At 35.1% G+C, this 14,020-nt stretch overlaps 1 protein-coding gene across 2 annotated transcripts in view; it reads left to right on the top strand.

Annotated features, from left to right (window-relative positions):
* The window catches only part of ADGRF2 (adhesion G protein-coupled receptor F2), a 38,747-nt gene extending 25,697 nt beyond the window's left edge, over nt 1-13,050 (top strand). The window contains exons 6-11 of one of the 2 annotated variants that reach the window (XM_031964740.1): nt 4,569-4,787; nt 5,786-7,147; nt 7,973-8,014; nt 10,369-10,428; nt 10,966-11,027; nt 11,999-13,050. In XM_031964740.1, coding sequence (XP_031820600.1) covers nt 4,569-4,787; nt 5,786-7,147; nt 7,973-8,014; nt 10,369-10,428; nt 10,966-11,010 — 1,728 coding nt within the window. In that variant the 3' untranslated portion in view covers nt 11,011-11,027; nt 11,999-13,050. Of the gene's footprint in view, nt 1-4,568; nt 4,788-5,785; nt 7,148-7,972; nt 8,076-10,368; nt 10,429-10,965; nt 11,028-11,998 lie in introns of those variants that run through there. The other variant, XM_031964739.1, reaches the window with a different exon arrangement.
* Nucleotides 13,051-14,020: the final 970 nt, after the last annotated feature.

The following is a 14,020-nucleotide window of genomic DNA, read 5'->3' as shown; positions in this document are numbered from 1 at the left end:
ATGGATGCCAAAAAAAAAACCCTATGTGGAAATAGAAATGATTACATTTGGTAATTGATTGATTGGATGTATGGGATAACCAAGAGGAAGGAATCAAAAATGACTCCTAGGTTGTGTTCTTGACAGAAAAACAAAGAATCCAAGGAGAGGAATGAAGTTTTTTTTCTTTTTCTTTTTTTTGGGGGGGGAGTAATGACTGATTATATCTTGGACAGATAATGCACACTGACATGATTTAGATCCAGAATTGAAGAGGAGGAAAATAGTGGACTATAAAGAGATCTTAAAGAAGAGAAAGAGACCCATATGTGCAAAAATGTTTGTGGCAGCTCTTTCTATAGTGGCAAGAAACTGGAAACTGAGTGGATGTACATAAATTGGAGAATGGCTGAATAAATTATGATATATGAATGTTATGAAATATTATTGTTTTGTAAGAAACAACCAGGATTATTTCAGAGAGGTCTGGACAGACTCACATGAACTGATGCTAAGTGAAATGAGCAGAACCAGGAGATCATCATACATGGCAATAACAAGATTATATACTATGATCAATTCTGAAGGACATGGCTCTCTTCAACAATGGGATGATTCAAATCAGTTCCAATTGTTCTAGAGAGAAGACTGTGTGAACTGAGGTGGTTCACAACATAGCATTTTCACTCTTTTTGTTGTTGTTTGCTTGCATTTTATTTTGCTTCTCTTTTTTTTCTTGTGCGGCATGATAATTGTATATATATATTGGATTTAACATATATTTCCACCATGTTTAACATATATTGGACTACTTGTCATCTAGGGGAGGGTGTGCGGGAAGGAGGAGAAAATTGGAATGCAGGTTTTGCAAGGGCTAATGTTGAAGAACTGTCCACGCATATGTTTTGAAAAGTAAAAAAAAGCTTTAATTTAAAAAAAAGTGGGCTGGATTACCCTTAGAAAAATGTAATGCTTTCAGATACCCCAATTTTCTTCCTGGAAACAAAAATCTTTTTTCTTTTAATAACTGTTATTTTAGTGATGCTGTATGTCTATGAGGCATAGGATACTACAGTTGCTGCAGAATTAAAAACCAAATAAAGGGTGAGGGAGAGGTTTATGGAAGGAATAGAGAGACTGCAACATAATACCAACTGAAAATTGTGCAAGAGACATGTACATAAAGGATGTTATCAGAGAGACATATGATCACCTATGGATGGGCTATCCAATCAACAAAAGTAAGGAACTAAGAGAAGTACAGAAAAGCCCCTAGTGAACTGGATGGACTGAAAGGAAATGGTGGAGAACTGTTGCATAGGATGAGAAGCCATGGATGGGTTGTGATCTGCACAAACAAATGGAGTACAGTATGATAATTGTAGTAACAATAGCTAGTATTTACAAGGCATTTACTATGTGCCAGAAGACACTTTACAAATATTATCTCATTTGATCCTTGAAAAAACCTTGGGAAATAGGTGCTATTATTATTCCCATTTTAGATTTAAGAAAATTGGTGCAGACTGAGTAATTGGCTTACCTAAGGTTATACAGCTAGTAAATATCTGAGGACAGGTTTGAACTCAGGTTTTCCTGGCTCCAAACCTAATACTCTATCCTTTGTGCACCTGTCTATGATGAGATCATAGCAAAATGAAGTTAAAAAACTTTGCATTAGTAACTTAATTTTGTTTATTTTTGACCATACTTGTGATTTCATTGAAACAGAGAACTCCCAGAGAGGAGGTTCCCTTTTACCAATATAGGTTGTCAATTCCTTTGCAATTTAATTGTCAACAATCAAATGGTTCCTTGAGAGGCTGTGACTCATTTAGGGTCACATGGCTGGTATGTGTTAAAGGGGAAACTTGAAATCTAAATCTGCCGCATAGATGGGGATTTTCTCTACACTATGGCGGATTGCCTTTACCTTCTTAATGTTATAAAGAAAATCCATCATAAAACTTAAGGCAACATGCAAATGTGAACGATTATTGTTAGGGTCTGTCATAGGCAAAATTGCTAGAACTTGGTTTATGGACTTCTTTACTCTCTTTTATTTCCCAGCTTTCTCCATACATACTAAACCCAGGGCATTCTTATACTGTTCTGAGATTCTCTTAATCGGGAAAAAATCAAGTAACTCACATCAAGATTTATTTTATTTTATTTTTTATTTTTATTTATTTATTTATTTATTTTTATTTAATAGCCTTTTATTTACAGGATATATACATGGGTAACTTTACAGCATTAACAATTGCCAAACCTCTTGTTCCAATTTTTCACCTCTTACCCCCCTACCCCCTCCCCTAGATGGCAGGATGACCAGTAGATGTTAAATATATTAAAATATAACTTAGATACACAATAAGTATACATGACCAAAACGTTATTTTGCTGTACAAAAAGAATCAGACTCTGAAATATTGTACAATTAGCTTGTGAAGGAAATCAAAAATGCAGGTGTCACATCAAGATTTAATGATGTATTAGGTCAACTATGCCTGATTTTGAAGTAGAACCCCTTGGAGAAACAAAGTTTAATACAAAAAAATTATTCCCTATGGATGATTTTTTGGCATGGCCTTTGGGGAACCAGGAATTGAATTCCACAGAATTGAATAATTTAAAATTGCAAGGAATCTCAGTTATCATTTAATTCAATCTATATCTAAAATGGATTCTCATTAACATGCATAACAGATAGTAATCTGGCCTCTGCTTAAACACCTTCATTGAGATCTTTACTAGATACTTTCCATCATTTAAGGCACTTGAATTCAGGAGACTTGGATGTTAGTTCTAATTCTGTCATGATCTTGAAGACATCACTTTTCCTCCTCAGGCCTCAGTTTTGCCATCTCTAAAATGACCTTTATATTATAATATAGAGGACAGAATATTAGATTAAAATCAAAGGCTCGGGGTTCAAATCTTAACAGTGTCACTGTTTAATTTCTGTGGGCTTTTCTTCAGTGGGGAAGGGGTTAAACTGTTTAATCTCAAAGCTTCCTTCCAGACTCAGATTTATGCTCTCCATCACTAGATAGTGTCCATGAACTCTTTGCAACTCTCAGTGTCTTTGAGTCTTTCTAGTGGCAGACTTCAGATCACTCTAGGCAAGTCCTTGCCTACATGTAAAAATGTTCTTCTCTTCTTGTAGAAACTAAATCTTTTCCAGCATAAAATTTATGAGAGCTCTCCCTGCCCTGCCAAAGTTTTTTTAGAGTGGGCAGAATTTTTCTGCTCTGTGAATAATGATAATTTCTTGACTATGAATAAAGAAGCTTTTATTAAGTGTTTATAACAGACACTGTTAAGAGTCTGAGGATATAAATACAAAAGTGAGACTGGATTAATTAATCAATCAAAAAACACTTATTAAGTGATTCCTAATGCTCCAGGCACTGTGCTAAATGCTGGGGATACAAAATGAGGCAAAAGGCATACCCTGTCCTAAAGGAACTTAATGGGGCAGACAACATGAAAACAAATATATAGAAAACAATCTATATATAGGACAATAGGAAATAATTAACAGAGGGAAGACATTGGAATTAAAAGTTGAGGAACGTTTCCTGTAGAAAGTGGGATCTTAGTTGGGACTTAGAAGAAGCCAGGAAGATCAGTAGTTGTAATGGAGGAATGAAAACATTCCAGGCATGGGGAGCAGAGGGCAGCCAGATAGAATGTCCAGAACCAAGAGATGGAGAGTCTTGTCCATGGAACAGTCAGGAGACATGTCAGGTAGTAACTTGTAAGAAGACTGGCAAAGTAGGAGATGGATAGGTTATAAAGAGCTTTGAATACCAAACACAGGATTTTGTATTTGGTCTTGGAGACAATAGAGAGCCACTGAAGCTTATTGAGCAGGGGTACGACTTGATCAGAAATGCACTTTAGGAAAATCTCTTTAATAGTTCATTGGAGCATGAATTGGAATGGAAAAAGAATTGAGGCCTTCAGATCCACAAGCAGGTAGTTATAATAAATAATCTAGGTATTAAATAATGGAGGGCTTATGCTACAGTACTGGTAGTGTTGGGAGAGAGAAAGAGGAATCATAAAGGTGGGAATGACAGACCTTAACAACATATTGGCTCTGGTAGGAGGTAATGGTGGTAAGAGATAATGAGAAATCTAAGAACTTATATTCTAATGAAGAAGATCATACATGTAGGCAGTGGTGACTATATGGTATAGGGAATGATAGGGATGGTAATCAGGATAGGTGATTAGATTACTATTTTCAGTTGAAGACACTTCAATAAAGAATCCCAGGCAATGAATTAGTGTTCTACTGTTCCAAAGTCTCAATGCAGAGATGCATAAGGTTACCATTCAAAAGTCCATCTCTCTTTTTTCTTTACTATTCTTCTTAACCAATATCCCAATTGAACTCTCCTTCAATTGAGACCTTCAGAGTGTCCTTTTGCTTATCACTATTTTCTTCAAGTAGCCTTTTAATATGATCCTAGAACAGGAGAAATGAAGTTGAAATGGTGAAAATAAACAGCAATGTTTTTGAATCATCTAACTATAAATGCGTGTGTTGTACTTTTTTCCCCTTTTCTGTTTCTTAGGACCCAATCACCAACATCTATATAAATACACCTTCGATAAAAGAAAATTATCGAACAATTACTGATGGTGTGATACACAGATGTCCAAAGGATTTCTCTTGTATACTTAAAGGCATTCAAAATTCTCCGCAAATACCAGGAAACATTGAGATCATTGTGGAGTTGTTGCATAATATTTCAAGAGTGTTGTCTGAAGATGTTGATGAAATTAAGATGCAGGTGTGTCATTTTGCATATTTTCCAAAATTTGGATATAATATATCTGGAATGAGAGGTATTTGTGAGGTAACTGGCCATGTTGCTTCAAATATCCTCTATAGTAGTTTTTGTGTTGTTGTTGTTGTTTTTGGTGAGGCAACTGGGGTTAAGTAACTTGCCTATGATCACAGAACTAGTAAATATTAAGTGTCTGAGACTGGCACCATCTAAAATTTTTTTCCACAAATGATTATAATAACAGCCGCCAATATTTATTTAGCACTTATTATGTACTAGGCACTATGCTAAACCCTTTACATTTATTATCTCATTTGACCCTCACAGCAACCCTAGAAAGGAAGTACTATTATTATCCCTTTTTTACATTTGAGGAAACAAGCAAATAGTAAGATGACTTGAGGCAGATTTTAAATTCAGTCTTCTAAACTCCAGCTTCAGCACTCTATCAAAGTTATTAAAAATAAACAAAACAACATTATCTCATTTCCTCTTTACAACAATCCTGGGAGTAGGTACTATTATTATCATGCCTCTTTTACAGATGAGGAAATTGAGGCTAAGTGATTTATCTAGGATCTCACAGTGAGGAAATGTCTAAGGCTGGATTTGAACTCAGTTTTTTCTGATTCTGCATCCAGGCTCTCTCTTCTGTGCCATCTAGTTGTACCTAGCTGGTTCAGTGGAAAGAATACTGGCCTTGGAGAAGCATGTGAAGAATACAGTGCTGGACTTAGAATAAGAATTCCAATTCCAATTTTGGCTCAAATATTTTAGTAGTTTGTGTGACTTGGAGCAAGCTACTTCCCTGGGTTTCAATTTTCATATCTACAAAATGGATGCAATAATACTCATAGTACTTTACCAGCCTTGTTGAGAGGCTCAAGGTAGACAACAAATGCAGAGTACTTTGCGAACATTCAAGTGCTTTAGAAACATCTATTGTTGCTGTTGCTATAATTATTATCATTACCTTGTTAACATATAACATTCTTTTGTAGAGCTACAGCATCATAGCAAATCATATTCTGGACAGTAGAAGCATCTCACTCTGGACCTTTATTCCTGAAAGAAGCAGTTGCTCTATCCTGTTGCAGTCAATGATTTCATTTGTAAAGAACTTTTTCCTAAGAAAGCATTCCCTTGACATCTCAGAAGAATTCATTCACATTCTGGGTATCAACATATCAAAAGATGCCCCCCAAAAAATTCTGAGTTTTTCCATGAAGGTGAATGACACTGACAATAAAGTCACTGGCATGGTGCTTCTCCCACAGGAAGAGCTTCAGAAGCTGCCCTCACCTTCCCAAGCCATCAGTATTGCCTTCCCCACACTAGGGGCCATCTTGGAAGCCACCTTTTTTAAAAATGTCACTGTGAACGGACTCATTCTGTCTGTCATCTTGCCCAAGGAATTCCAAAAGGTCTCACTGGTTTTTGAGAAGATCAACAAATCTAGAAATGGCAGAACCCAGTGTGTTGGTTGGCACCCGACAGAAAATAAGTGGGATGAGGAAGCCTGTGAAATGGCCCTGGACAGCTTGAACCAGACTCTTTGTAGTTGTCAATCAAGCAAGAGATTTACTTCTTTCTCAATTCTTATGTCACCCCATGTCCCTGAAAGCCCCATTCTGCTTTACATCATGTATATTGGCTTGGGTATCTCAACTGGTAGCTTAATTCTTTGCCTGGTTATTGAAGTTATAGTCTGGCACCAGGTAACAAAGACAGAGATCTCATACTTACGCCACATTTGCATTGTGAATATTGCTGCCACACTTCTGATGGCAGATATGGGCTTTATTGTAGCTTCTCTCTTTGGCAGTCTAGTGCAACATCATAATAGTTGCGTGGCTGTTGCCTTTTTTATTCACTTTTTTTACCTTTCTGTTTTTTTCTGGATGCTTGTGATGGCACTCCTCATCCTTTATGGAATTGTGATCGTTTTTCATACTCTCCCAAAGTCTATTGCAATGACTTCTGCCTTCTCAGTAGGATATGGATGCCCATTGATCATTGCTGTCATTACTCTTGCTGCCACCGAACCTGGCCAAGGTTATGTGCGACCCATGACCTGTTGGCTCAACTGGGATAATACCAAAGCCCTACTTGCCTTTGTGGTCCCAGCCTTGGCCATCATAGTGGTGAACTTGATCACAGTAGGAATAGTTATTGTAAAGACTCAGAGACCTTCCATTGGCAGCCCCATGGCTCAAGAAATGGCCACTATAGTGAGAATAAGTAAAAATGTTGCCATCCTCACACCATTGCTGGGACTGACCTGGGGCTTTGGAATAGCTATAGTCATAGAAAAAGATTCTTTGGCATTCCACATCATCTTCTCATTACTTAATGCTTTGCAGGTATGTATAAATTCTATTGACATTTTAATGGTGAGAATGAGAAAGCTTCTCTGATACTTCTTATATCTCCATTCAATTTTTATCTATGAATTCAGAATCATATTGAAAGTTTGGTTTTTGCTTTTGTTTTTTTTGTTTGTTTCTTTTATATGGTACTCTGATTTCATTGGTATAGGGAAATCTCATGTGGAAACTTTGCCCATTAATGAAGATTGATGATTCTCTTGTAACTACTAGTTCTAGAAAGCTGCCTGATGGGAGTAGTTTAGTATCTTGCTCAGGTCATACAGCTTGTGTGTTTAAGGGGTGAGACTTGAATCAAGGTCTTTTTGTCTATTTTGCCATATTATCTCTCTTATCTTATCAAGCTTAAAAGAGCTTGATAAATACTTCTTTCCTCTCTCTCTCCCTTTATTCTTTTCTTTTTCTTTTTTTTTTTACACTTTACTTTCTTCTTACTTCACTCCTTCCTCCCTTCCTCTTTTCCTTCTCTCTTCTCCTCCCCTCTTATCCATTCCCTTCGCCTCCTACACTTTCCCTCCCTTCCCTGCTCCATCCTTCCCTCTATGGCAAACTATTGTGCTGGTCCAATATAATTATTCTTTGCCTCTCTTTAAAAAGACATCTGAAAAAAATAAAAAGACAGCTGAACACATTTTAATCTCTGGCATGTGCTATTTTAGTAAGTTTCAAAGATTTAATAATATTTCATGTAAGTGTGATATTGTTTTCCAAAAGAAAAAAAATGGTGTTAAATCATTGTATTTATTGTTTTCCTTTTTTGTTTTGTTTTCATAAATACTTCTTTCCCTTCCTTTTTCCAAGGGCTTCTTTATCTTAGTGTTTGGAACATTCCTGGATCAGAAGGTATTGTAGCTAGTTTTTGTTTTGTCTTTTAAATTTATGTCACTGATGGTCTGTTTTATCTGCTCATTTCAATCATTCTTTGGTAAACATGTCCATGGTATCATATGTTCAATGATGATAAAGGAAAGCACAGCACAAAGCCCTTTTCTAATATTAGAATGGTTGTTAACCAGCATAGAGGGACTTCTGATGTAAAATATATATGTATGTATATATAATAAATTATACTTATTTAATAATATTAACTTCTTTGATATAAATCACATAGTAAATAAATAATATGAATTATAAATATCAATATATTTAATACATGTTATGCTTAAATTTAATTAAACTAAAAAATAAATTTAACATTTATTATGTATGTATATGTATATAATAAATTATACTTAGTCATTTAAAAGGATTTTTTTAAAAGCCCCTTTCTTCCTAATTTTCTTTTTTATTTGATCGATTATCATCCTCCTAATTACTCAGAGTAGAAGCCTCAACATTACCTTTCACTTATTCTTCTACTTCACTTCCCTCATCCAAAAAGTTCTGTCTATTCTATCCACCTCAATAATATCTGTCATGCCTGTTTCTTCCTTTTTTCATCATGACTATCAAACCTCTAATATATGATTGTTATCTTTCTTGCAAACTTTAACTAGCCTCCTAACTAGTCTTCTTTGCTTTCAGACTTATTCTCTTATAATCTATTCTATATACAGTTGCTAAAATAATACTAATTATTTACAGACCTGATCATGTCACTTCTTTTTCATATATCACATGCTTAAAAAAACAAACAAACAAACAACTTGCAATGACTCTTCATCATTGACAGAATGACCAAACTCTCTTGCCTGGAATTTCAAATTGTTCTCAGCCTCCTTTGCTAGTTTATCATTTAAATCCTATCTCTTAATCATAATTCTTTTCCAGTGTTCTGTCCTAGATCCTTTTCTTTCTATTATACTCTCTTTCTTGGTAATCTTGTTAGCTTCTATGGATTTAGCTATCATTTATACCCACATATATCCATAGATTATATATATATATATATACATACATATACATATATTTGCATATATATAATATTTGTCTAATTATTTGCCTATCAATCTAATCTTTTGGCTCTAGATCTTGAATACTATTATCTTTCTTTTCATTTGCTTCTCTTGGCCCACCAACTTATTTTCTATCTACCCATCTATCTGTCTGTCTGTCTGTTTCAGTCTCATTCCTGAACTTCAGTCCTATAACATCAGCTGCCTATTAGACAGTTCAAACTAGAAGTTTCACAAACATCTTAAACTCAGCATGTCTAAAACTGAACTCATCTTTCTATTCAAATTTCATCTTCCAAACTACCCTATTTCTATGGAAGGCACCACCATCATTCCAATCTTCCAGATTCATAACTTTGGTATTATATTGGTCTTCTCACTCTCCCTGTCCAATCTGTTGTTAAAGTTTGTCATTTCTACTATAGCTCTCACATATGACCTCTTTTCTCTTCTCACACAGAAGCACTTTAGTTGAAGCCTTCATCATCTCTGACTTAGATGATAGTAATGGCCTCTTAATTGTGTTCTCTCCCTCAAGTCTCTAATATTCTAGTTCATCCTGCACAGTGAACAAAGTAATTTTCCTTAAGCACAGATCTATCTACTCAATAAATTCCAGTGACTTTCTGCTACAAAGCTTCTCTGTTTAGCTTTTAAGTTTTAACCATTCTGGCCCAAATCATTCTTTTCAACCCCACTGGACATAATTTCCCTTCCTTCACTCTTGCTTCAAGTAGAAGTTGGACAAAATGACCTCTGATGGCCCTTCTACTATGGAGATTCTATAATTCTATTATTTAAGAAAGAGTGAGATGAGGACATAGTGATCCAAGTTTCTTCCTTTACTAAGGAAATAGGTTGAGCATAGCCCAGAAGTATGGATAAATTTGCATAAGAAGAAAGAAGCCAGGGGTTGGTGAGGAAGCCAGGGGGAGTCAGGGAAAGCAAGTGAAATATTGAAGATCTAGAACTAAAAGTAATCTCAGAGGCTCAAAGTTCCATTGTTTTTGCATGGCAAGACAGGATGTCATTGTTTCATAGGCCCCTTTTAACTTATCTTATAAAACAGGGACATTACTCCAGTGAAGTTTTTCTAGTTTTCTCCTCACATCAGTTCTGAGCATATTGGATAAGTGTTTTAATTAGTACCAACTGATGAACTATTGAGAGGATTTATAAATGTCTCTATCTTTATGTTCCATGAGGGTGAGTAGGATACAACAAATATACAAGTAAATATAAACTGTATGCCAAATAGTTTAATGAAGAGAGTACTAATGGCTTTTTTTTTTAAATTTACAGATAAGAAATGCTTTAAAGGTCAGAATTTCCTCTGTAAAATGGCTGTCCGGACTATCAGAGGTAGAACTCTCACTCCATTTTAAGTTATCATTTCTCCAGTTTTAATCATGTTCAAGCAGGTAGCCACTGATTTAAAAAAAAAAAGAATTTAAAAAGGGATTTTGATAAGATATCAGAGATAAAATGTCCTAAAACATAAAAATGAGAAATCTTTCATGAAAGTTGAAAAAATAAGTAAGGAGGTGTCATAAAGGAGAGACCGGTTTAGGGAGGGAAGATATTTTGGAGTCTAGGACCTTTACGTGCTCTTTGCTCCTACAATTTGTGTAGGAAAGAAGCCAAGGTCTTTGCAGAGAAAAGCCAAGGTCAGGGACAGGAAAGAACACTTAGATAAGATCCTTCTTTTATTTGCCACAGTTCTGATAATAAAGGGAAAGGACTATGAGTAAAAGCTTAAATCATTAACTGTGGATTTTAATTTTCTATGTCATTGCTGTCCTTGACGGTCACAGATAATTAAGATGATTAATTGTTCACAATTAATTTTTGCTTGAGTGCTAATCTTGGGGACTCTCATTATGTTTTCTTCTCAAATAGTTTTCTTCTGAATCATCACATCATCCCACCAAAGGGTCACACTAACTTGCCTACTACAGGAGGTAAGTACAAAGAAAGGATACCCAAGTTGACATCTCCCCTGAGAAATTTCTTTGAAAAACTATATTATAAAGCTTATGTCTACTCATGTAAAAGACATTTCCATACTGAAAGCATTTTCACTTAGTAGCATTTGGGACTATATAAAATTTCAAGAAACCAGTATATATATATATACTATACAAATTCCAAGGTAGGTATCCCAGAAGACACTCTAGAATATTCCTAGAAGTTTAGGAATTAGACTATTTTTTTTTAAAGGGATTTCAAGGGGGGAGTTTCCATCTACCAAATTCTGCTTTCTTTCTAGCTCTAACCCTCTTAGGACTACAGCATTTGCTCTATCTTCAAAACTTGAAACCATATCATTCTTATATAGGGTCAGAACTAGATGGTGCCTCATTGTTCAATTATTTTTTTAGTCATGATCAATTCTTTGTGATCTCATTTGGGGTTTTCTTGGTAAAGATGCTAGAATGATTTGCCATTTCCTCCTTCAGCCTATTTTATAGATGAGGAAACAGGATTAAATGATTGCCAAGGATACCACAGGTAGTAGATGTTTAAGGCCATATTTGAATTCCAGGAAAATAGTCTTTCCAACTTCAATCCTGGCAGTATTCACTGCATCACCTATCTGTATTTAGATGGTACCTTAAATATAATCTAGTCTAGCCCATTCTATAGATAAGAAAATGTAGACCTTTAGAGGCAAAATGATCTACCTATGCTCACATAGACAAAGTAGTAAAGCTGCAAATTGGAGAATAGATTGTGCATTTGTATTGATGACATTTTTTCACTGGATTATAAATCCACTAATGACAGCATATGTATGACACTTAGCACTTTGCAAAACATATAAAGTAAATTATTGTTATAATTTCATTCTTCTTAGATGATGAACCTAAGATCTTAGCATCATAATCCTAGAACTGGAAAGAATTTTTAAGTCAGATTCTTCATTTTATAGGTAAAGAAGATGAGACCCCAGAAAATGGCCCCGGAGTAATACCTTCAGCATCAATCAACAAATTGCTGAATGACTGGAGACTGAATGTGTAGGAACCTCCTGTCCTTGTATTGTTTTGCAGATTTACCATATATGCTGCATAACAAGCTTTTGCAGGAGAACCTCCATGACCATGTGAACATCCAGCAGAACTATACCTTCATCAAACAGCTGGAGTACAGAAAATAATTGGTGAAAAGTATCAAGGACAGACTTCTAGATTTTTTATGAGAATGTCTTGATGAAAACTTTTCTTTGATAAACCAGCCAAATGTAACAGAAGGAAAATAGTTGGTGTTTTCTGCTCTGAGATTAATTTATCTTGTAAGGCCCTTCATCAACTAAGTAACCAGGACAATGCTTATGGAACAGGATTTGAATACAAGATTTGAAATTCCTACTGCTGTTCTCTTCATTCTGAGATCACCTTACATTTATGTTGTATATGTCTTGTTACATACACAGTTGTTTACATGTTGTTTCTCCCAATGTGAGCTCTTCAAAAACAGAGATTGTATTTTTCTCTTTATTTGTATTTCTGAGGCTTAGTATAATGAATACCTAGCACACATAGTAGGTACTTAATAAAATCTTATGGATGATGATGATGATATTGATAAGCTAATGATTCAACCAAGAAGTGTCAGCATCAAATGTGAAACATCAGGTCCATAAGGTTTCTATTTTGACAGAAAGTTACAAAGTATAATTGTGCTAGTGATGCAGGGACTCTGTTTTATGTGAACATTGTATCTTCCTTAGCACCTACCAAAGTGACTTGGATACAGTGGGAATGTAGTTTTATCTGAATGAATTTTATTGAAATTTTTGACAAGAGTAGGATGATGTATGATAGCAGCTAGATGGTACAAGTGGATAGAATGATAGACCTGGAGTTGGGAATTCATCTTTCTGAGTTCTAATCTGACCTCAGACACTTTTTAGTTGTGCAACCCTGAGTGAACCACTTATCCCTTTTTTGTCTCAGTTTTCTCATCTGTAAAATGAGCTGGAGAAAGAAATGGCAAACCTCTCCAGTATCTTTGCCAAGAATATCACAAAGGGAATCATGAAGAGTCAGATGGGATTGAAATGAATGAACAACAAAAAGCAATAATTGTAGCTTGATGGGTAAACCCATACTGCCATGTATAAACACAAGTTTTAGAGATAGACAAATCTCTGACTCCCAGTCAGTCTGAGGGCCTGTATCATTCTTTTGAAAGTTTGGTAGGTTCTTAGTCATTACTAACCAACCTAGGACCAAAAAATTGCTAAGTGTGAAAGGAATTATTCTTCACTGGGGAAGGTCATTAATAAATTTGGAAAAGTGGTCTTTAGTAACAATGCTTTGCAGTCAAATATAATTAATTAATTTCATCAGGCATTTTGGATGAAATGGAGAATGAAAATGAAAGGAAATAAGATTGTTAAAATAACTGGGCTTAGCATTCTATGTGACTTTAGGCAAATTGCTTCATCTCTCTGGGCCTCAGTTTCCTCATCTTGGACCAAGGGGACATTTATAGTTCCTTCCAGTTTTAAATTTATGATACTCTGATCCAATGGTCATCACCTAAGAAGAATTAAGAATTCAGGGTTCTAGGTGTCATGTCAATATTGTGCTTCACTTTCATCACTTGTAAAATGATGGAATTGGACTAATTCATGTCATCAAACTCAAATATTAATGAATCACTTCCCCCTGTATTGACATATAAAACTACAAATTAAGATTAGTTGTTTTAGTATATTTAAAAATTTACTTTGTGAAAAATTTCCAATAGCATTTTAACTGGTTGGGACTGCAGGGGAAATTTTACAGGCTGTTTGCCCCTGTCTGATCTTGAATTTTATATCTCTAGAGATGATCCTCAAAATCCCTTTTGAATCTAACACTTTAGAGTCTAAAATTCCATAATGCAACTATTAATAGTTGTAGTGTTGGGTAGAGAACTTTATTTTTTATTGCTTTTAACAGAC

The sequence above is a fragment of the Sarcophilus harrisii genome, chromosome 4 (genome assembly GCF_902635505.1).
Source record: "Sarcophilus harrisii chromosome 4, mSarHar1.11, whole genome shotgun sequence".
NCBI classification, from domain to species: domain Eukaryota; kingdom Metazoa; phylum Chordata; class Mammalia; order Dasyuromorphia; family Dasyuridae; genus Sarcophilus; species Sarcophilus harrisii.
This window is presented reverse-complemented; position numbering and strand designations above follow the sequence as displayed.